At 34.9% G+C, this 24,333-nt stretch overlaps 1 protein-coding gene and 1 long non-coding RNA gene across 2 annotated transcripts; both read left to right on the top strand.

The window, feature by feature from the left end:
* The first annotated feature begins 1,801 nt into the window (after window positions 1–1,801).
* On the top strand, window positions 1,802–4,683 carry LOC146750907 (uncharacterized). The gene is made up of 2 exons (XR_014928834.1): window positions 1,802–1,968; window positions 4,337–4,683. It is a non-coding gene; the product is annotated as an uncharacterized LOC146750907 (long non-coding RNA).
* A 2,602-nt stretch (window positions 4,684–7,285) lies between these two features.
* On the top strand, window positions 7,286–21,462 carry LOC146750906 (uncharacterized). Its single transcript, XM_085498019.1, has 5 exons — window positions 7,286–7,397; window positions 7,958–8,080; window positions 10,145–10,270; window positions 13,499–13,540; window positions 21,410–21,462. Exons 1-5 carry the CDS (start codon window positions 7,292–7,294, stop codon window positions 21,460–21,462), a joined length of 450 nt encoding a protein of 149 aa, XP_085354145.1. The 5' UTR covers window positions 7,286–7,291.
* The last annotated feature ends 2,871 nt before the right edge of the window (window positions 21,463–24,333 follow it).

Raw genomic sequence — 24,333 nt, 5'->3', positions numbered from 1 at the left:
CACATGACCAGATATTTGCATATCCAATTTGATTGCACATATTATGCATGTTGCAATACATGTCCATAACAATTTGACATTTAAATTATTTTTTTATTGTTCTATCCCATTTGTGTGTTGTCTATGTGTCTAAACTTTAAACATTAAATGGCCACCATTATGTACGGATAAATAAATAAATAAATAAATAAATAAATAAATAAATAAATAAATAAATAAATAAATAAATAAATAAAAAACAATTAATTAAAAAACAATTAATTAAAAAATTAATATCTCAAGTAATAATCATCTTGGTACATAGACGTCATAGCACACACCTTATAAGTTTTGGGTTAATATCTGTTTATATTAATTAGTATACCTAATTTGTATAGTATTATACCAATCACATTCAAACTGTACATATCATCACACATCATTTGTTTCATGATTCAATTCAAGATGGCCAAATGACGGCCAATTTGGGGCTAAAAAATTATCAAAATCTAGCATTTCTGTCATTTCAGAACTGGATCTCAGTCGTGCATGTGTAAATAATTATTTTGCACAGCCACTAATGTTGAAAGTCACGAAAAACTGGACAGATACTTGTCAGTGACAATGACTGCTTGTATATTTGTTGAAGCCAAGCAATTGTTTCATGATTTTTTTCTGTTTTGTTGTCTCCCAGTTTCTGGTATTCTTAATTTCCGTACCCCAATTTTTTCTTTAATTTATAGCTTCGCTGTCGACGAAGTCGAGCGGAGCTTATAGTATTACTGATTGTCCGTCGTCGTCGCCATCGTCAACTTTACATTTTCGACTTCTTCTTTAAAACCACAAACTGTATAGCTGTGAAACTTTCTAGGAAGGTACCTTGGGTGGTTCTCTCTCAGATTTGTTCATTTCGTGTGGATATGTTCAATTGTCTTTTTTGTAATTTTTGGTTAAAAATGCTATTTTCGACTTCTTCTTGAAAACCGCTAGCTCAAATGCTTTGATACTTGGGTGGCCCTCACTCAGATTTGTTCATTTTCGTGATGATATCTTTATTTCTCTAATTTTGATGAATATTTTTGTCATTTTTGGTAAAAAATTATATTTTCGACTTCTCCTTGAAAACTGCTAGTCTGATTGCTTTGATATTGTATATGTAGGTATATCAGGTGGACTTCTGTCAGATTTGTTCATTTCGTAACCATATCCTGAATTCTCTATTTTCAGCGAATAGGTTTGTCATTTTTGGCTCAAAAATAATATTTTCGATATTTTGTTAACCTGAATGCCATGATTCTTGGTGTATATGTACTCTGGGGGGACCTATATAAGATTTTTTCACTTCCTGTCAACATCTTCAATTCTCTATTTTTAGTCCCCGTTCAGGCGCAGCCCGAAAAGGGGACTTTATAATTCAAGTTTTGTCCGTTTTCCCTCTCCAACATTTTCTCAGAAATTCTACAGCAGGTATCAGTGAAACTTGGCAGGTTGATGAACAAGTGTCTTCCAAGTATGCACGTAATTTTATCAAAAATTACCTCTCTCGGCAACATTGACAGAAAGTCTGCGCATGCTCAGAATAAATTAATTACTGTAAAATACTTTATTTTTGCTTGCAACATTTTTTTGCTATTTTCGCTGAAGGAATGTTTCAGTTAAAATAAAATCCAGCGAATATTCCCGTTTTCCTATATTTTACAGTCAAACTTGTCAAAAGTCAATGAAAATAAATTCAATACAAAAAACAGCCAGAAAAAGTCTTTTCAGCGAATGATAATTCCAGCTGAAATAAAATATTTTACAGTAGATTAGATCTGTGAGTAACGCTACAGCACGTGATTTCTCCATTGCGTGCAATTTATTATAGTACTGTTTATACATGTATTCTGTTCGGTTCAGTGGTCTCATTCACTAGTTACTAGAAGAACTAGTAACCTTATTTGATTTCAAGAACTTCAAGAAGGCGGCATAGGAGAAGTGTTTGCAAAGGTAAGTTCTCCAGTTTCAGCAAAATTGAATGTATTTTGGGGTACGATTGGTGTACATTCCGTGACGTACGTATGGACGTGAATATTATGATGATTGCCAGCTTTATATTCTTGTGAAAAGGCAAAAAAGCAAACAATTGTCTCCAATCTACGAAACTAGTATACCCTGTCAAGTTATTGTACACGGACGATTAATTCATGGGGACATAGTTTCAAGTAAATCGTTATCCGGTATTTTGCTTGTGTCGCGATTTCCGAAATATCCACAACTCGGGGGAGGGGGGGAGAATGTCCCTGTGTTGATCAACTTATTTATTATATAATAGTAGGTTGCCTATGATTATATTCGTATTTTTATGTTGTGAGCATTAAACTGTTAGTTGTAATGAAGATTTTGTCGATCTCGTGCGATTCAACATGGCCGATGTGCAGTGACAACACGTGTATGGACGGTCAGGCGAGTAGTCTGAAACGGACCATGAAATCGCCCGGCATTTTTATGGCATTTTTTTTTTAGTTTTTTTTTTGAATATTTTAGATATTTCATTCACTCATGGCGCCTAAAAGAGTCTACTTTATATTTTACCGTAGTCATTGACACCTATTGTGAATAGCCCGAATGGGTAAGCTTCGTTTCAACAATGAGCTGCGAACAATGTTAAATTATTCTTTGAATGCTCAGTTTATATTTTGAAAACAACTAATTTTTTGATTAAAAAAAAATCATGCCATTTTCCCCGTCAAAATCAAAGCATAAAGATCTTGCTAGAACATCGATAAATCTACTACCGCGTTGCGTTCACCACGAGGTCACTGAACCGTCATTAAGATATTTAAATGAGCCACGTGTAAATGAGAACATGGCGGATCTCGTATCGATTCGAGCATTTACATTCGACCGAAATCATTCGTTTACGATGAAACTAAGTTGAATATTACTTCCAGATTATAAAAATGCAAAGAATTAAATTGTTGTGCGTTATTATAATCATTACTGAATAATAATCAACAATTGCAATTCTTCGAAAACAAGTCAGTTATTCACTTGCGAAACACAGAATGACCAGATTGTGCTACCGTGATCATTTGCTACCGGTACTAACCACTAAGCAATGTATTCATGTTTGTATTTATTCGAAACTTCTTTTAGAACATACTTTACTTTTCGTTATCAACAAGATTATAACAAAAATAATGCATGTTACAGTATGTGAATTTTTTGGGGGGATTCAATTCCAACATTTCGCGATGCCTATGAACCAAAGGCCTTTCACTCTTTTCTGAGTGTGACACCTAAACCAGAGGTTTTATGGTGTATAAACTGACACTAAATAAAAAGGCTGTTGAACCTTATTCAAATTTATAAGTACATGTTATTATGCATTTCATTATGAAAACTGACTAAATTAAATGTGATCCTATTTTTAATTATGATTATGATTTATATCGGTAATGATGTTTTCATCCAATATTAATTGTGCAATTGTTAAAATGCCTACCTACACATTTATTGTTTTTGTTTCTGTTGCCCTGAAATAGACATTTAAAAAAAAAAAATCATGCTTAATTAAAATTCAAAAAAAAAAGATGTAGTCATGTAGCCCCTTCCTGTTACCTGTTTTCAACTTCTTCCAAAGTAAAACTGGCGAAGCCTTGTAATTGCCATACAATCATCAACTGTGGGATTACTTGTATGTTATTGAAAATCTTTATTTTGTTGTCTGTGAATTAGTCAGTATCCCAATGCGCGATCACAGCTTACTAAGTGATGATGGTGGTTGAAATGGAAAACTGAATACAAAAATCCAGTAATATCTCAAACGAATTTCCGTCTGCTGTGAATGCATGTTTCGTTGCATCAAATAAATAACCCAATTTTATGATAGAAGCTTGCAATCTTGTGCCATACAGGGTCAAGTGATTGAGCAATAACAAATGTGATTTTATGTATTAGGTCATTGAATGTATCCAAAAACATGGTACCAATGATCTGAAATTTCAGGAGTGCTCGCTGAAGGTTTATCAATCTTGCGTATTGTCTTGTTCTTTACCAATCCTGCATTTCAGTTACTAGAATTTATGCTAAAAAAATAGTTTTTGTTTTTCTTCAAAAACAAATATTTTTCCATGGTCGAAATGCAAGAAGAATACAAAACTACTGTGATTTCATAGCGATACATGTATATAGGGCCATTGTCAATTAGTTCGCCTGATCAACACAGCGTTATACATAGGACTGATATTGAATCACGGAGAGTAAAAATCTTGTGATACTAATCTCTAGAACCAACTCATTTTGGTACATATGTCTTATGAACCCACATGTGTATATCTTTGACTATACTCATTTTAAACTTTTTTTTTTACAGTGGTGCTGTGAACTGAATTGAATATGTGAACATGGAGTGTCAGGGACTTTATTGAAATGTTGTACACAAATTTCATAAAATCCTGAATATATCGGTATCTAGAAGTCAAAATTAAATGGTTTACAGTATTTTATACCCATTAATAATAATTGAAATGCAATAATACATGTATCACTGCACTAAAAAGACATCAAACAATTATTGTTACTTCTCCATTGAAGGTTATGAGCAGACCAACCTTTACTTGCTCTGAAAACAAAGCTTTTACAATTGTTTAAATTAACAGATGTTGTTCTATGTACAATGAATACATTTTAAATAATAAACCTTACTGTGTTAATAACAAATTGTATTTGACAACATGAGAATGATTCTGATGTCCAGTGGTGATGTTGAAACAAACCCAGGTCCTGGTAATATACTAAGACCTGATTAACAAAGAAGTCATGTACATCAAGGTTCACTCAGATTTATGAATGCAGTTTCTTGAGCAAGTATACATGTATGACAAATAGTTTTGTTGCACTTGTGTACTCTGAGATTCTGAACATGGGTCAGTGGAAGTTTTTAGTTGTCAGTACAAAACTAGATCATCGGAAATCACTTTATGATGAGTTGTAACCACAAAGAGTACATATTTATTCACATGTTTGCAGATGTTCCTTGTACAACTTTATAATCAAATAACGGGGACTGTGACATTTCATGTCTTGTTAGCAATTATTTTCGTCATTTTTCATCAAAAAACATATTTTTGACTTGTCCTTCAAAACCAGTAGTCCAAATTCTTTGATACTTGTACACATGCAGCTTGGGTAGACCTCTATTAGATTTGTTCATTTCATAAAGATATCTTCAATTCTCTACTTTTAGTGAAATATTCTCTGCAACAAAATCAAGAAAATTGGTGTCTTGCGGTATTAAAGCAGCTAGCATTAAGTTTAAATTGCTTCTTAGTCATTGCTTTCAGAGCATGCATCACAAACAGCAGAGAGGCTGCTAGTTTCCAAATATATTTTGATATTCCATTTTTGGTAATATTCATATTATTTATTCAAAGCTTCCTGCAATATTTGTTTTTGAAATCAACACAAGATCATCTGCATGTACCAGTAATAATAAATTAACTTTACTAGTATTAATTGTAAGTTGATGCAATTGTAAGATTTAGATTATTGATACCTAAATTAAAAAGTACAGGGCTAATAACACAACCATGTATTCAAGATTAGTTTTGGGTAATTTGCATAATAATTAGCTGATTTTTAGCTGTTCCATGACTGTTCCACTGATATCTGAAAAACCACTCATTGGATTTTGATGAAACTAGACACATGGATGCTCTGAACTAATGCACAGATTTGATTAGTTTTGGGTAAAAAACCATGAATATTAATTACCTAATTTGCATGATAATTAACTGATATTAGGCTGTTCCATGACTGTTTCACTGATATTTGAAGAACCACTCATTGGATTTTGATGAAACTTGGCACATGGAAGCTCTGAATTAATGCGCAGATTTGATTAATTTTGGGTATAAATCTGTTTATATTAATTACCTAATTTGCATAATGATTAATCAATTTTTGGCTTTTCCACTGATATCTCAAGTACTAATCATAACATTTCAGTAAAACTTGGTACATAGATGTCATATGACATTTCACAGACCTGATACTTTTTCGGGTAATATCAGTACATATTAATTACCTAATTTTCATAATTAATTAATTTTCAGCTCTTGATATTTCAAGTAGTAATGATCACATTTCAATGAAACCTGGTATATAGTTACTTGAGGACTGTGAAGAGACCTAATTAGTTTTTGGATCAATATTTGTGCATATTAATCACCTTATTAGCATAATTAGTTAATTTTCAGCTTTTCACCTGATATGTCAAGTACTAATCATCACATTTCATTGAGACTTGTGACATAGATTTTCTAGGACTATGCAGAGACCTGATTAATATTAGGGTAAATAATTGTACTTATTAATTACCTAATTTGCATAACTAGTTAATTTTTTGCTGTTCCATGACTGTTGCACTAATGTCTGAAGAACCACTCATTGGTTTTTAATGACACTTTTAAAGAGTACTCATCATCACATTTCAATGAACCTGGGACTATACACCATATTAGTTTTTGGTAAATATTTATGCTTCTTAATCACCTAATTAACATAATTAATTAATACTGGTATCATAAATGCTCTAGAACAACAGACAGCCTGATTAATTTTGGGGTAAAATCTGTTCATATTAACTCTCTAATTAGCATAATAATTAATAATTTTTTTATTCTAATCACATTTCAATGAATTTTGGTACATAGATATTACATTATGCAGATCTTATTTTACATTGTGACGACCTTATTAGTTTTACACTCAATTCTGTTCATATTAGTTACCTTATTTGCTTAAGCTTTTCCATCAATATCTCAATTCAATTTATTCAATTATTTATTCAAAGTTCAATTAATTTTTAATGTGTCTTCAATACTCTCAGCACACGGGAGTTCTTTCTAAGCTTTCTTTGATTAATAATGGTACAATGGCCACTGTTACTCTTCTGTAATTACCTGGAACTATAATTAAACAAAGCTAGTTTAATTGCAAAGGTTGAAAATTTGAACCATGCAAACTATGTTTGTACCTCATTTTGAATGTTGTACGTGTTATAACTCTTTATCCACTTCACCCTAGACATTCTGTTAGTCTCACAGGTATATCAAAACCTCACTTGATATGCAGAGTTGAATTGCATGAGACCAATTTAACACATTCAAAATTGTTACTATATGATTGCAGTCATAATCAAATTTGCATTGCTAGGTTTAAATTGAGTGTACGCAATATTATGATTACCCCATCAACTATGAAGGACTCATACCACTAATTGAATTTCCATAGATGACAATGTTAACATATATGACGAGATTGCTATATGAAAATGACGAAGAAAGTTGAAAATATGGCTCAAAAATGGGAAATCAACATGCCAGTAATCAACCATATGAAAAAAACTAACATGTTGGCCAGCTCAAATTCAGGTAAACAAGACACACCTACTGTATTTGGATTTCACCAAGAGAAATCACTGGAAAAAAACCAAGATTAGAACATCCAAATACACACAGAATAAACCCACAGGTACACAGCCGCTAAGTAGTAAACAAAAGACCACATGTTGGTCTCACCTCTGACCCAGGTGATTACGCCCTCAAACAGGGAGCACCTGAGAAAAAAAATATTTAAAAAATGTCATTGGTTCTTGCTAGGCATTTAAATTGAGGGCTACGAGCAGCCATTGGTTAATTAGTGGCATGAGACCTGAAGTGTTCCTAAAACTATGACCAAGAGCATGCATGCGATGTCTGTTCCAAAGGAAATAATGAAATTTGCTTTGAAATCATATGTATTTGTCCCACATGGCTCATATAAATCATGAAACCATGTTTGATAAATAGGTTATTCTATGATATTACACAGATATATAAGACAAGAACAACTACCGAGATAACTCAACACAGCATTTGTCATATAATAACATCAAAATATTTCATGCGAGTATGTAAAGATAAGACAGTAATGATTTCAACTAATTTTTTAGGGCAGTGTTATGGAACAGATTTTATGTGTGAACATGATTCAAGCTGCATACCAAGATATTGGGCTTGTGATGGTGTTCCAGACTGTCCTAATGGTGGTGATGAACATGCTGCTATATGTGGTGGTGAGTTACTTATTTGTAGGCCGTCCCACTGTGATGTTATATGACCAGCATGTGAATGTGTGATAACAAATGTCCCTCATTGGTCAACACTGGCTCGCAATCTGCTGCGACAACTATGCCCATGATTTGATTTGCAACACATACTTCAATAATAGAAGCACACATGCATGCAAAACTTTAACAGGTGTGACGGCCTATAGCATAGGTAGTACTGTAAAATGTGTATTTTGTAAGCTGTGTATTTCAAGTTTGTCTAAATCTTAAAATCGTGGTCTGTAAATATGTCCGAATCATTTCTCGCAAATGAACATGGCTTTGTGATCAGGATCATACGTACTGGGTTATGTGTGCATGTGATCATTTTAAGTCCCTATAATAGTCTGTGTGTCCATCTTTTCATCTCACATCATAACTCTGATCTGGTTGAACAACAAACTCAGCAAATTTCTTTTACAATTCATGTACATTTAAGGATATATTTTTAAGCTATAAAAAAGTAAATGACATGTTATTATACAAGGATACTGTATTATATACCTTTGGTAAGTCTATCCATTTGGTAATATCTACAGTGAGATTGACTACAGGTGAAAGGGGGGAGGTACTGTGCAATCTCAATGATTGTTGACTCCTGCGATCAAAGCACACAATGGGAGTCTTTGCAGTTAGTTTGTGTGTGTTTGCCTGTATGGTACCAACGTTGTGATCACTCAAGTTCAATTTAACTTTACATTGACTTGTGATGACAGGACCTACATGTACATTGTGATGACCCTCACTATTTTCATAATTTATATTAATGTTTAATCAAATTTAAGTTAAGTTTGCGTAGCTTAGGTTTAGTAAAGGGGGAAGGTATTTATATTAACATTAATACAATTGTACCATATCTACCCAATTACAACACAATTCTACGTTGAATTGCATTGTAGTTAAGTTAATTAAATTCCAATTAAAATGCAACCCTATATAGGAACGCATTTTAATCAAGTTCATATTGCAACTACTGTAAAATGACTAATTTTCACTGGGTTTAAATTTCACTGATTTACCTTTTCAGGCGTATTCAGTGGGTTTTAAATTCACGGTTTTATCATTTAGACAATGTGTTCTATGCTAAATTTTACATATTCATTGGGTTTTAATTTAGCGCATTTTTCCAGTCAGCGAAATAAGCTAAATTAAAACCCAGTGAATAATTACCCCCTTTACAGTATATTAAAAGTTAATTCAACTATATTAAAAGTTAATTCAACTATATTAAAAGTTAATCCAATGTATGTCGTCACAATGATGGTACGTCGTGAAGGTGTGTGTGTGTGTGTGTGGAGGGGGGGTGTCCGTCTGTTCCACTGATATCTCAAAAACCATACATCGGTTTTCCATGAAACTTAGTGCATAGATGCTCTGGCCAATGTGCAGATTTAATGAGGTTTGGGTAAAAATCCATGCATAATAATTACCTAATTTGCATGATAATTAGCTAATTTTTAGCTGTTCCATAACTGTTCCTCTGATATTTAAAGAATCACTCATTGGATTTTGATGAAACTCAGTACATAGATGCTCTGAACTAATTTGATTAGTTTTGGGTGAAAATCTGTGCATAAAAATTACCTAATTTGCATAGTTAATTTTCAAGTTTCACACTGATATTTCAAGTACTAATCATCAAATTTCAATGAAACTTGGTACATATATGCTCTAGGACAATAAACTGACCTGATTAGTTTTCGAATAAAATCTGCTCATATTATTACCCTAATTAGCATAATAATTCATAATTTTTTGGTTCTAATCACATTTCAATGAAACTTGGTATAAAGATGGTCTGTTACATTGTGCAGACCTAGTTTTACACTCAAATCTGCTCATATTAATTACCTGATTTGCATAATTAGTTTTCAGCTTTTCCATTAATATCTCAAGTACAAGTAATTTTGAAATAATTTTAATGTGTCTCCAATACTCTCAGGAGTTCTTTCTAAGCTTTCTTTGATTTTTGTGAATGTTCTTATGAATAATTCTTTTTTCGATTTCATTCACATTTCATTTTATATATAGCATGTGATGAATACTCATTTACCTGTTCTGACGGTGCTTGTATTCCATCCTATTGGGTGTGTGATAGACGTCGAGACTGTTTTGATGGTATAGATGAATTAGTATGTTATGATGACTTGGCTAATGGTTAGTATAAGTACATATAATGGTTATTATTATACATCTGTCGTCACCGTATTTGGCGGTATTTTACATGGTATTTTTCATCCTACCATAATAGGATACCATAATCATGATTACGCGCATAAGCGTTCTCTAATAATAAAAACAAATGGCTGCCACCAGGGTTTGACCGGACTCGCTGATTCTGTTCTAAAATTTTTGGATTTCGGCATTCCCATGATGTACCCTTGGAGGGAAAAGATGTATAATAATAAGGTTATTACGAGGATATCTCAAATTATGCACTTCGTGCATACTTAAGTATCCTCATAATAACCTCATAGTATTGTGATTACTGATTATATATCTAGACATCAAAACAATAGCCCTCCATAAAAAGACATTCTTTGCAATTGTTAAAACATTTCCTCTTTTTGGGACATTCTTGGTTATTATCACTGCTTTTTTGTTGCCTAAGTAATTCATGTTCCCAATGACCTAACTAATCGTTGAAAAGATTTGACAAAAATTGGTTCTTTTTTTGGCCTTGACCTTTTTTCACTTGAAAACACAAAGATGATTATAGACTAAATTTTCAAGGACGCAGGTCATTTGGATCAGACGACTTCCTTTGTTTTGAGTTTGTTGCGTGCCTAGAAACAAAGCAACGTTGTTTTTTTGGTGAATATGTTGATATGTCAGTTGAACAATTTTAACAATTTCCTAATGGAACGTCTCCTGTATAAATAGTCCTCTACTGCTCAAAATTTGGCAATGGCACTAGCCCAAAATGAACTTCCTGTTCAGCGTGTCTTTGATTGTATCAATAATGTTCACGTTGCTGTACGTAAAGACACACTCAAGAACTTGACAATGTTCACTCTTAGACCACTAAGCAAATAGACGGAAATACCATTTATATCAATAATGAAGACTGATGAATTCTGGCCGGGATATTTAAAGTTCATTCCTATGCAATTGCGATTCTCAATTTCTATGTGTAAAATCATATCGCTGGTGTGGACAGCTATACGGCTGACTGTTTTGGTTTTGTGTCTCTCTCTGGACACGGGCAACTGAGTTTCAGCTTTTGGACACATTTTGTATGTACCAGACAGAAACTGATAAGGAAGTATTAAGTAAGTAAATGGTCCAAGGCATAGTCAACATGGGAATAAAAGGTAGGACCTGAAGATAGCGTCCTCATACAGCATTAATGAACGAAATTCACATTACAATCTCATGTTTCTGAATAATCAGATATTTATGCTGGAGAACACAGCATACATGTGCTGGAAATAGCCAAGTACACAGTGTAGTCAAATCAGTAAGCAAAAGATACTACAGATCCTATGGAAAATGAAAATGAAACTACAAAATAAATACCTGTAGCACCCATAGACAAGCTGACAATCCTAATATCATTAAATGGCCAGATGTGAGTTTTGAATCTCATTTATCATTATAGCAAGGAAAATAATTATTTCTTAAGTCCAGGTTAAAGAATAACTTCTCTAATTAATATTTCATAGATATTTTTGTTAATGTACATGTATGTATTAAGATATGCACAATCAAATGATAATGATCTACACATGCAACTATAGTACACATGCAAAGTAAACAAAATTATCGAGAGTGATTTTGGATTTGTTAAAAATTTACCAACTTGCTTTGACATGTAACGAAAGCTACTCACTACAAAAGCCACTCATCACAAAGCTACTAGTATTAATATAATTGTACCATACCTACCCCCTTCACTGAACTAAAGCTTCACAAACATTTCTATGTTAAGTTATTCAATTAAACTTGAATTAACAACAACATTGGTAACCCGTGTGCACATGTTCGTCTGTGAATTCCACTGATATATCAAGAACAAATGTTGGTTTTCGATAAGACTTGTTGCATATATGCTCTGGGCTAATGTGCAGATTTGATTATGTTTTGGGTGAAATTCTGTGCACATTAATTACCTAATTTGCGTAATTAGTCAATTTTTCCATTTTTATTATAGTTTGGAATCAGTCTCTGCTAATGGATACAGTGGTACTTAGATTATTTGACTTGCACACATATATGTAATCTGAAACATAAAATCATATTGACTCGTTTCAGGATTAGCAGTCATGTATTAGAAATAGAGAAGGGTAGACATACCCAACCCAAAATACCTTTAAAAAACAGAAGGTGTAGCAATGATCCCAGAACAAAATTGAAAATGAAGAACATTTTTTCATGGAATACCAAACAGAAAGCCAAAAGTTATTTAATATAATATCAATATTCTAGAAGAATTAAAAGTGATGTCCAGATATTTATGAGTTCAAGAGAAGACATAATAATAAGCCAAGCTAGTGAATATTTATACCAAATATTTTTATCAGAAATTATAGCAATGACTGACATTTTACTTACACTAAGTATTATATACTGGATTCTGCCGTAAATTTGCCGATCCGAAAAATCAACCTGGGCGGTTACATGGCTGGTGGGCCCTTATTTGGGGTTCAAATTTCAAAAATTTATCATCAAATATTTTTTTGGGGGGGGGCTTATATTTTCATTGAAAAATCCACCTACGCCGATTTTCAACACCGGCAATTGTATACATTTTTTTCTAGCTGGATTAACAATTTAGACAGCGCATCTTTCTCATTAACGAACCTCGTGTGACCTGAGATGATGTTCTTTGACCTGACAGGTCAAATCGATAATTAACCAATACCATAGAACATTTATATATGTTAATGTTATTGAAGTCAGCGCGGAAGAGACTTGCCGATGTTGTTGTACGATTTTTTGGCTTGGATTTCGATTGGAAAGCGGCATGATTTGTTTTTAAATAAAAAAATTAGTTGTTTTCAAAAGATAAACTGAGCATTTAAAGAATAATTTAACATTATTTACAGCGATAACAGCTCATTGTCGAAACGAAGCTAACCCATTCACGCTGGTCGTAATAAACATCAATACTCTTGAATAGGTGTCAATGACTACGGCGAAACTTTCAGGCATCAGAAAAGATTAAAATAACACCTTAAAAAACTGCTGAAAAATCGCCCTGGGCGGTTTCTTGGTCCCATTTTATTTTTTTAAAAACCCGAACTGCCGTTTAACGGCCCTGGGTGAATTTACTGCAAAATCCAGTATATTGTATTTTATTGCTGTAAACCAATTGAAACTATTATACGTACATACATACAGTATATATATGTACTTATATATCTGTTCTTTTCTATTTTATAGACTTGGCAGAAGCAACTGACCTTCAATTAGGAGCTATCATTGGTATTTCAGTTGGAACTGTTGCTGTCGTCATAATTATCTGTGCATGTGTTTGTATATGCTGTATTAAAATACTGTGGAATACTTTATTTTCGCTGGAATTAATTTTCGCTGAAAAAGCTTTTTGGGCATTTTATATGGAATTTATTTTCACTGATTTTTTATGAGTTTAATGTGAAATATAGGAAAAAATGTATTTTCGCTGGATTTTATTTTCACGGAATCATCCCTTCAGCGAAAATAGCGAAAATAAATTCCAAGTGAAAATAAAGTATTGTACAGTACTAGTATACAACAAAAGCTGATAATAATTGTGAAATTTGAACAACAATACTCAAAGTAGACAACCTGATTGAGATTAAGTAGTTCTGCATAGTGTGTGATCAAGATGACTATAACCGATGACTCTTTGGTGTAAAAATCTACCTGTCTGAAGCCAATTTTTATACATGCAGTGAGTAGTATGGTTCACATGTGGCCCAGAAAATGAAGTGAAGCATTAACTAGCCATGGATAATATGCACTTGTTGATGTTTTGCATGGCTATGAATGCACAGTGACTGGTCATTTACACCCAGAGATACATTAATGGCATTGTTAGCTGCTGTAAAACAGTTGTTATTAAATATACATGTATGTGTTTCTGTTAATAAAACAACTTATGAGGAATATTTCACAGAAGATCATGAGCTAGTGCTGATCAATGAGCCACATTTATATCAGACATTCGCATGCAGGTTGCCACAATTGTAAACAAATGACACAGTGCAAAAAATACTCACATGTTTTGTTTTGGATACATGTGGTAAATCTCAAACTGTGACTATCTATTTCATTTATTTGACTCCACTATTAATCAACAATTTTATTTTATAGGGTAACAGAGGGGTGTCCTCTGAAATTGCCTAATGTTAATAGATATATTTTAAAATTGGCAGTCACATAAATAGTGCACTGGATCAAATAATTTTGTGATTTAAATTGAAAATTTTTTCTTGTGATTACTATGAAACAAACAGTTTTTAACAAATTTCTTTCAAACTTGACTATTATACTAACCAGTTTTATATCTTGGCCAAATTTGATTATGTATATTCAAGATAATCATTAAATATTACCCAAAAATTATCTTTTTTTTTCAGTAAAGATGAGTGTATTAAGTATTAATTTTTTTTTATGCAATTAAAATGAAATCATTCTGTCACCCGCTGTTTTTATCAATGGACAGGGTTGTAATACTTACGTTATGTTTATTTAATCCTTATTATTATTATCTGAGTCAGGTTGCTAGTTCAAGGGAATTAGGTAAAGCAAATAATTTGCATTCGTGACATTCACTGGTATTGACAATGTTATATTTAAATAATAATACCGTATCTAAAATTACTGGTTTGTATATATGAAGTGTGTCATGTTTGATTTCATGTTACATCTAATTTACATGTAATTTGAATATGCACATGGTGATACAATTCTTGAGTATCGACTGTTCAATTTTGTGTATGGGACCCATATTGAACACTTTAATTGAAACAAGATGTTTCCATGATTACCAAATCTAAATCAATGACTTCATATCAAAATGCCTTAACCGCATATATAGATATTAGGTAAACTTAATTTTTTTATGTTTGGCATCAGTTTTGTTATGTCTATGTCAATAATCAATTCTGTTCAAATGTGATACACAAATATAGCATGAGATACTTATACACTTAATTATGTTTTGTGACTGGCTGCAATTTTTTCCCAATTGATGATTTCTGAGTTCTTCATAAAGAAAAGAAAGTTTATTCCATTTCCACAGGGTTCCATATAGAGAAACCAATTTAACAAATCTGTATCTTTCCACAGTGAATGTTCATGACTTTTAGAAGTAATTCACAATAAATTATTTTAATTTATTCAGTTAATTTTAAGTATCATTTTGCTTAATGTAAAGGCTACATTTCCACCAATCAAATAATCAAAACACAGCTAATTCATCATTGAAGAGTGACAACATTTGTAATTAGGCCCCGTTGGACATAGTCGCAAACGGGGACTTATGTTCCGTCCGTGCATTCCGGTTATCTGTAATTAGTGAAACGAACCATTTACTACCAGTAATTAAAATTTCTTTATTTGCGGCAAGTCAAGTTTCGTTCGACAGTTGTAAATATTGTATGTGTAAGACCCTTGTTTCGCTGAATACAGATTTCCAGTTATCTGTAATTAGCAAAACGAACCATTTACTGATTAAATATTGTTATTCTCGGCAATTGTTTCATGTCGTTATATATACGACTGAAAGGGGAATATACTGGTCAAGTTTTGTCCGACAGTTGTGAATATTGTATGTGTAAGACCCTTGTTTCGCTGAATACAGATTTTTGATTATCTGTAATTAGCGAAACAAGCCATATACGTATTAAATATTATTTTCAGCAAATATTTTGTAAATATTGTGCGTATAAAACCCATTTTCACTGATTACAGTTTAATTTTCATTACGTGTGTTATCCCGTTTCATTTCGTTTTGATTACAATAAGCCCCCTCCCATGGCAAATTGGAATGTTTCAGGGTACTCAAAAAGAGTCTGACTTGGTCTGGGTGTCTATTCATGAATGTTCCTTGTTTGTAGGCTTTGAATGTTGATTGCTAATAACTTGAGCAGTCCGCTAATTCAGTGGTTCATGTTAAAAAGTTAGTAATGTTACATAAAGCATTTATGTAGATTCAGATATCAAATGTTTATATTTCATTTTTTTCTGTGAATTTTGTTACATGAGATTATACATATATTGTACTGGTAATTTGAACAATTTGTGCAAGTAAATGAATTGATGTTAAATGGAAAAAAATAGATACAGATTAGACCGACAGATACTCTGACTTTGTCTTGGTTGATGTGATGTAAATGCAGTCTGAGGAGTTTACTGTGCCATCGCACGCCTAATCACTGGATTCGAGTATGTTTTGCATGTTTAATTGAAATTGAAAGTTTATTGACTTTTTGTCCTGAACACTGGTGCACATTATGGAAGTGGCTAAACTCTTTGACTCCTACCAAATGGCATGGGGGATTGTAAATCTCTAGAATACAGTCACAAGAACAGAATTCCTGCTTTAAAAGGTATGGTTTCAGACGCATTGTAAATCTCTAGAATACAGTCACAAGAACAGAATTCCTGCTTTAAAAGGTATGGTTTCAGACGCATTGTAAATCTCTAGAATACAGTCACAAGAACAGAATTCCTGCTTTAAAAGGTATGGTTTCAGACGCAAATTATTGAACACTGACCAAGCGCTCCTTTGCACTACTGACCTGTCCCAAAATGTGTGTCTTGTAGCTTACATGTTTGAAGTTCCTAGCTATACAGCTCAATACTGAAATTACATAAAGCAATAATGTGACCTGTGACCTTTTGACCTGAAAATGCACCCAGGTTTTGTAATGGCATGGGGAACACATTTTCATTTTCAAGTCTGAGGTCCTATTTTTCCTCTAGTTATATAGAAAACACATACTAACAAAACCCACTTGGCCTTTACCTTGAAATGTTGCAAGGTCTTGCAAATCAAATAAGGAAATTGTGTGCTAATTTTGATTACACTGGCAATTTTTCAAAAAAATATGTGCCAATTTTGATAGCACTTGCTATTTTTGTAATGTAGTTTTATAGTATTTTTGTCATTTTGCCCTGTGGTTTACAAGAGGAAAATGTGTTCCAAGTTTGAAGTTTCTAGCTATTCCCTCTTGTACATGCTATTATCTGTAATGTATTAGCTTAGATTGTTTTGTTTTTTTGCTTTTTTTTTTATCTATTTACTGTTTTGTAACCTTTTATTCCTTTTTAAACTTTTGTAACCATTGCCAATCCCTCCAGGGAATATGTAAGTGTTAATAAAATTACTAAATTATTACATGTAGCTCAATACTGAACATACATAAATCAATAATGTGACCTTGAACCCAAAAATGCACCCAGGTTGTGAATGTCATGGGAACACGTTTTCCCAAGTCTGAAGGCCTTGTCTATTTTCCCCTCTATAATTATATACAAAACACAAACTCATACTGCGGGTCCAGGCTGCAGGTGGATCTTCCGAGAGCCCTTCAAGATTTATAAAACCCAGTTTCCAGGTGGTCAACAAACATTAAGTTCTCCCAATCCTAGTATTCTATGTGATGTACATCTAACATGCCAAAAATGCTGGTGAACGATTTGAACCTGACAAAAATAGCAGACGGAAATGTGTTTACAAAATAAAAATAGTGATTCTTTGAAATAGATACCAGAAAGGGGAGGGGGTAAAAGAAAAGTTATATAACATTTTATTATTCAATAATTTATTAAAATACATAAGTTTGTCCAACTCCCTGTGAAACAACACTTCAGACATAACTCATTGTACTCGGCTTGAGTGTGGGCAAAAAGTTACTATTTGAATTTTTGATATCTTTTTTCATTAATGAGAAAGTTGACCCCGAAGTTAGAGTAACTGTTCAGCAGGAATGGCTTTTTAACTCTTCTGTGATTTTTTGGCTTGGCTGATTTTGTTCATACTTGACAGGCAGGTCGTACCATCACTAATTGGAAAAACAATTCTGACCTACCGCTACCATGGCAACAGCCAAAATCTGTTTTTTGAATACTTTTGCCCCAAATTTATTACCTCCTACCAGTCTTGTAATAGCAGTGTCTAAATGATCATGCCTTTTATTCTGGCTACGTTGCGCACTGGTAAGAGATCACCGGCGCCGACATTGTTACCACTGTCAACGTAATCCCAACGCAGCTTTGAACTTTGAATTAAATGTAAATGCTGCCTCCAATCTAGAAAATACTATCGCAAAACGGTTGGAAATAATACATTTAACGGCTGAATACGTCCTAACAATAAAATAAAGTGACTTCTAAAGACTGAATGTTATTTTGCAAACCTCGTATAAGGTGCCCGGTTTTAGTTATAAACAGACGTTAGCTTCACGTTCACGTCCTACCATGATAACAGCCGAAAACATATTGCTTTTTTTTACCAGTTTGTTTTCATTGGCAACCGAAGTATTTTTATTTTGTAAACAAATTTTCGTCTAGTATTTTTATCCAGTTCAAATCGTTCAGCAACATTTTTGGCATATTAGGTGTACATCACATGGAAAACTACGATTGAGAGAACATGATGTATGTTGACTGATTTTTATCATAGTACGAAGTACCAGGAGGTTACTCAGTTCCAAATAAAGATTACCAACGTCAAATGAGCAACATTTGACTGGTAATCAGGATTCATTTAATCCATGACTAACAAGCAACATCACAAGCGAAGTTGTAGCATGCAGTACTAGTAAGTCATCCCGTCAGTGGAGTACCGCAGTAGCACAGCATGTTTGCCATCAGCATTGTATTCAAACGAATCATGTGGTGTGCCGTTCTCGTTCAAACCCGGGATTCGATCAATAAGGGAGTTCCAGTAAAAAACACACATTGCAAATCATGCAAGTTCAACATTTTCAAACCAATATTCTAAAACAGAAATGCTCAGCGATGAAAAAGAAGGATAGATATTACTTTTCATTATACACATCTCTGTTGATACTATCCCTCACATATTCTAATCCCAATTACTCCAGCGTAAAATGGACTAGCCTCTTTTCATGTTGACATTCAGAGTAAAATCATGTGACAGGCTGTTAAAATTGGCTGTTGCATACTCTTTCGCCGGTCTGGAAAATGTGTTTAATTAGCTCTCATTCAAGCAACAATACAGATTTCCCAGTGGGAGTGAAACTATTCGACTCTGCCACTAAAAAATAGGGGTGTTTTCAGCAAAAAACGAATAACCCTGAAATGCACACAACATACTGAATTTCGGAACAAATCGTGCATTACTTACAGCAGCAGAATACCACAGAAATGTCAGACGAAACATGAAAACACTATATATTGTATTTCAGCCTGAACCCTCTATATTGCAATTCAAGGAATTAACCCCATATGTGCATCCATTTCCCACCTTGGTATCACCCACCCCTGAAAACAAACTCTTAATACCACGCTGAAGCGTTTTGTAATAACATGAAATGACACCCCAGTCGGGCGGCACATACCCGTATTACACTTCTATGCAAGTAGCCCTAGCCCCCCCCCCCCGAGTGATGATAGCTTCTCGTAATTTCGGTAGCCCTCTTTCAGTTAGTTGACTACAAGTTTCTTGACAAATTACACACTTAGTAAAATCGACATGCCCATTGCCTTTTAGTGCTAAAAGCGGGTTTCATATTGATATCCGAGGAACAGATTACTAACACATGTACTGCAGTAATACCCAGTTTCTGTGGAATCCCGGGATAGGCAAACGAATCATCTGTAATCAAAGTGAATATATATTACAAAGTCTGCAGACAATATAAGGTTGGCGAAAAATTAAGCATCAAATAAAGAACATGTGAAAATTGTATGAATTCACTTGTGATTATTTGAATTATGATATTACCATACTCATGACTGAATTACAATGAAAAAAGAATCTATAATTACCAGACATTACAATAGAACATTTATGCAGTTGAAATAAATCAAGAATGCATCAGATATAAAGTTAAGAAAACGAACCTGACGACTAAATATACTTGATGGTGGCACAAAATAATGCTGTCTATTTCAAGTAACCTCAATATGGTTAGTTATAATTGTATTTAAATCACCTTGTACTGCTTCTACAAAATATTTACTACCCACAGCACAAAAGTAATTATACGTATCTTTTATCGCTTACTTAACAATTAGAAATTGAAAAGAAACCATTGCCCTATTGCTGATAACCTTCTTGCGTGAAAGAAAGGAAGTTGTTGGTACAGAATATTTTTTTTATGCAATGAAAACCAAAATAAAAAAGAAAATGGTTGAATGAAGTATGTTGAGTGAAAATTATTTTTTCAAGAATATAGTAATTCACATATTTTCCCACATTCCTGAATGTTGATGTCATTGTGGTGTCACTATACATTCACCGATCTAGCAAATGTGATATTTTGATTGCTTGTGTCATAATCTGTTTACTGATACCAAATATAAGTAGGTTTGAATCAATGAATGAGTATTTATAGCCATGATAAATACAAACCATTTTCCCAAACTGTCAGTAATAAAAGTAGTACAAAAAAGTGGGTCATGTCGGGTAAGGTAAAACCCAAAATTGGCTACTTCTGAGATTTGGCTCCCTGACTAACAATTCATAGCCTTGCTAATCAACAGTGGTCTGACACTCCCTGTAGCAAGGTACCTAAAGAAGTGTTTTAAAATAAGACAGCAACCCCGGTGACAATCTTTTTTCACAGTTTAAGTTTCGCATTTTGTTTTCTATCTTTTTATTGTATAATAATTTAGTCTTAATATTTTTTTCTCAGTAATGTATTAGCTTAGTTTGTTTTATTTTATTTTTATTTGTTTGTAACCTTTTATTCTTTCTTAAACATTTGTAACCATTGCCAATCACTCCGGGAAATGTGTAAGTGTTAATAAAATTACAGTCGTACAACATTCATTCATAACATGCATGCAAACCAGTGAGACATACAGAATCATGGTAATACAAGGCCAACCATACCTGACCAACTTGCTATTAACTAATGGAGAAGGTTCCTCCATCTATGCAAACAACCACTGCCCACCTGCACGGTGGTGTTGTGTTACAACCCCCCCCTCCCCAGTGGATAGTGGAGTGTTTTGCCGAAACATTCACCGTGAAAATTCAAGACGTCAAATAACAACCTGACGTCTTTCATGCACGAATTTTTATATTTTGTGTACTTTTTGGAGGAATTCCCGTACCTTACTTGTTTATAGTGGGGTAAATTTAACCTTCATTGTATTGTGTCTTTTCAGGCTATGGGGTTCGGGAACTGAAGATGCGTGAACTACAGTCCAAACGAACATAGACAAGAAGTGTCTAAAAGTTTGTTTTAGCTGTCAAGCCATTTTCAATATTCATGGCCTGATTTTTTTTTACTTTTTACTATTTAAAATATTTTATTCTAATAATGTACTGATATGTTCAATGTACAAATACAAATCTACATTCTTTGTAAGCATCAGCTCTTGGGTACTTATCATGTGTACGATTGTAGTTACACGCAAGGGGTACCCGATATATTCAGGGACCTATACGCGAGAGGTACCCGATATATTCAATGACCTATACGCGAGAGGTATCCGATATATTCAGGGACCTATACGCGAGAGGTACCCGATATATTCAGGGACCTATACGCGAGAGGTACCCGATATATTCAATGACCTATACGCGAGAGGTATCCGATATATTCAGGGACCTATACGCGAGAGGTACCCGGTATATTCAGGGAGCTATACGCGAGAGGTACCCGATATATTCAGGGACCTATACGCGAGAGGTACCCGATATATTCAGGGACCTATACGCGAGAGGTACCCGATATATTCAATGACCTATACGCGAGAGGTATCCGATATATTCAGGGACCTATACGCGAGAGGTACCCGGTATATTCAGGGAGCTATACGCGAGAGGTACCCGATATATTCAGGGACCTATACGCGAGAGGTACCCGATATATTCAGGGACCTATACGCGAGAGGTACTCGATATATTCAGGGACCTATACGCGAGAGGTACCCGATATATTCAGGGACCTATACGCGAGAGGTACCCGATATATTCAGGGACCTATACGCGAGAGGTACCCGATATATTCAGGGACCTATACGCGAGACGTACATGTACCTGATATATTCAGGGACCTATACGCTAGAGGTACCCGATATATTCAGGGACCTATACGCGAGAGGTACCCGATATATTCAGGGACCTATACGCGAGAGGTATCCGGTATATTCAGGGACCTATACGCGAGAGGTATCCAATATATTCAATGACCTATACGCGAGAGGTACCCGATATATTCAGGGACCTATACGCGAGAGGTACCCGATATATTCAGGGACCTATATGCGAGACGTACCCGATATATTCAGGGACCTATACGCGAGACGTACCCGATATATTCAGGGACCTATACGCGAGAGGTACCCGATATATTCAGGGACCTATATGCGAGACGTACCCGATATATTCAGGGACCTATACGCGAGACGTACCCGATATATTCAGGGACCTATACGCGAGAGGTACCCGATATATTCAGGGACCTATACGCGAGAGGTACCTGATATATTCAGGGACCTATACGCGAGAGGTACCCGATATATTCAGGGACCTATACGCAAGAGGTACTCGATATATTCAGGGACCTATACGCGAGAGGTACCCGATATATTCAGGGACCTATACGCGAGAGGTACCTGATATATTCAGGGACCTATACGCGAGAGGTACTCGATATATTCAGGGACCTATACGCGAGAGGTACCCGATATATTCAGGGACCTATACGCGAGAGGTACCCGAAATATTCAGGGACCTATACGCGAGAGGTATCCGGTATATTCAGGGACCTATACGCGAGAGGTACCCGATATATTCAGAGACCTATACGCAAGAGGTACCCAAAATATTCAGGGACCTATACGCGAGAGGTATCCGGTATATTCAGGGACCTATACGCGAGAGGTACCCGATATATTCAGGGACCTATACGCGAGAGGTACCCGATATATTCAGGGACCTATACGCGAGAGGTACCCGAAATATTCAGGGACCTATACACGAGAGGTATCCGGTATATTCAGGGACCTATACGCGAGAGGTACCCGAAATATTCAGGGACCTATACGCGAGAGGTATCCGGTATATTCAGGGACCTATACGCGAGAGGTACCCGATATATTCAGGGACCTATACGCGAGAGGTACCCGATATATTCAGGGACCTATACGCGAGAGGTACCCGAAATATTCAGGGACCTATACACGAGAGGTATCCGGTATATTCAGGGACCTATACGCGAGAGGTACCCGAAATATTCAGGGACCTATACGCGAGAGGTATCCGGTATATTCAGGGACCTATACGCGAGAGGTACCCGATATATTCAGGGACCTATACGCGAGAGGTACCCGATATATTCAGGGACCTATACGCGAGAGGTACCCGATATATTCAGGGACCTATACGCGAGAGGTACCCGATATATTCAGGGACCTATACGCGAGAGGTACCCGATATATTCAGGGACCTATACGCGAGAGGTACCCGATATATTCAGGGACCTATACGCGAGAGATACCCGATATATTCAGGGACCTATACGCGAGACGTACCCGGTATATTCAGGGACCTATACGCGAGACGTACTCGATATATTCAGGGACCTATACGCGAGAGGTACCCAATATATTCAGGGACCTATACGCGAGAGGTACCCGATATATTCAGGGACCTATACGCGAGAGGTACCTGATATATTCAGGGACCTATACGCGAGAGGTACCCAATATATTCAATGACCTATACGCGAGAGGTACCCGATATATTCAGGGACCTATACGCGAGAGGTACCCGATATATTCAGGGACCTATACACGAGACGTACCCGGTATATTCAGGGACCTATAAGCAAGAGGTAACCGATATATTCAGGGACCTATACGCAAGAGGTAACCGATATATTCAGGGACGTATACGCGAGAGGTATCCGATATATTTGAGTTATACGCTATCCTGGGACCTATATGCAAATTAATACTCGACAAACAAGCAAAAAGCATTGTTTTCATGTCAAATACTCATGTCAAATACTGGGCAAATAACTTTGTCAAAAAGGAAAAGTAATATTTTCATAAATCGCATGACAATGTTCATTGGTGTATTA

The sequence above is a fragment of the Saccoglossus kowalevskii genome, chromosome 1 (assembly GCF_978046115.1).
Source record: "Saccoglossus kowalevskii chromosome 1, keSacKowa6.1, whole genome shotgun sequence".
NCBI classification, from domain to species: Eukaryota; Metazoa; Hemichordata; class Enteropneusta; family Harrimaniidae; genus Saccoglossus; species Saccoglossus kowalevskii.
Note: the sequence above shows the minus strand (reverse complement) of the source record. Positions and strands in the feature narration are given on the sequence as shown.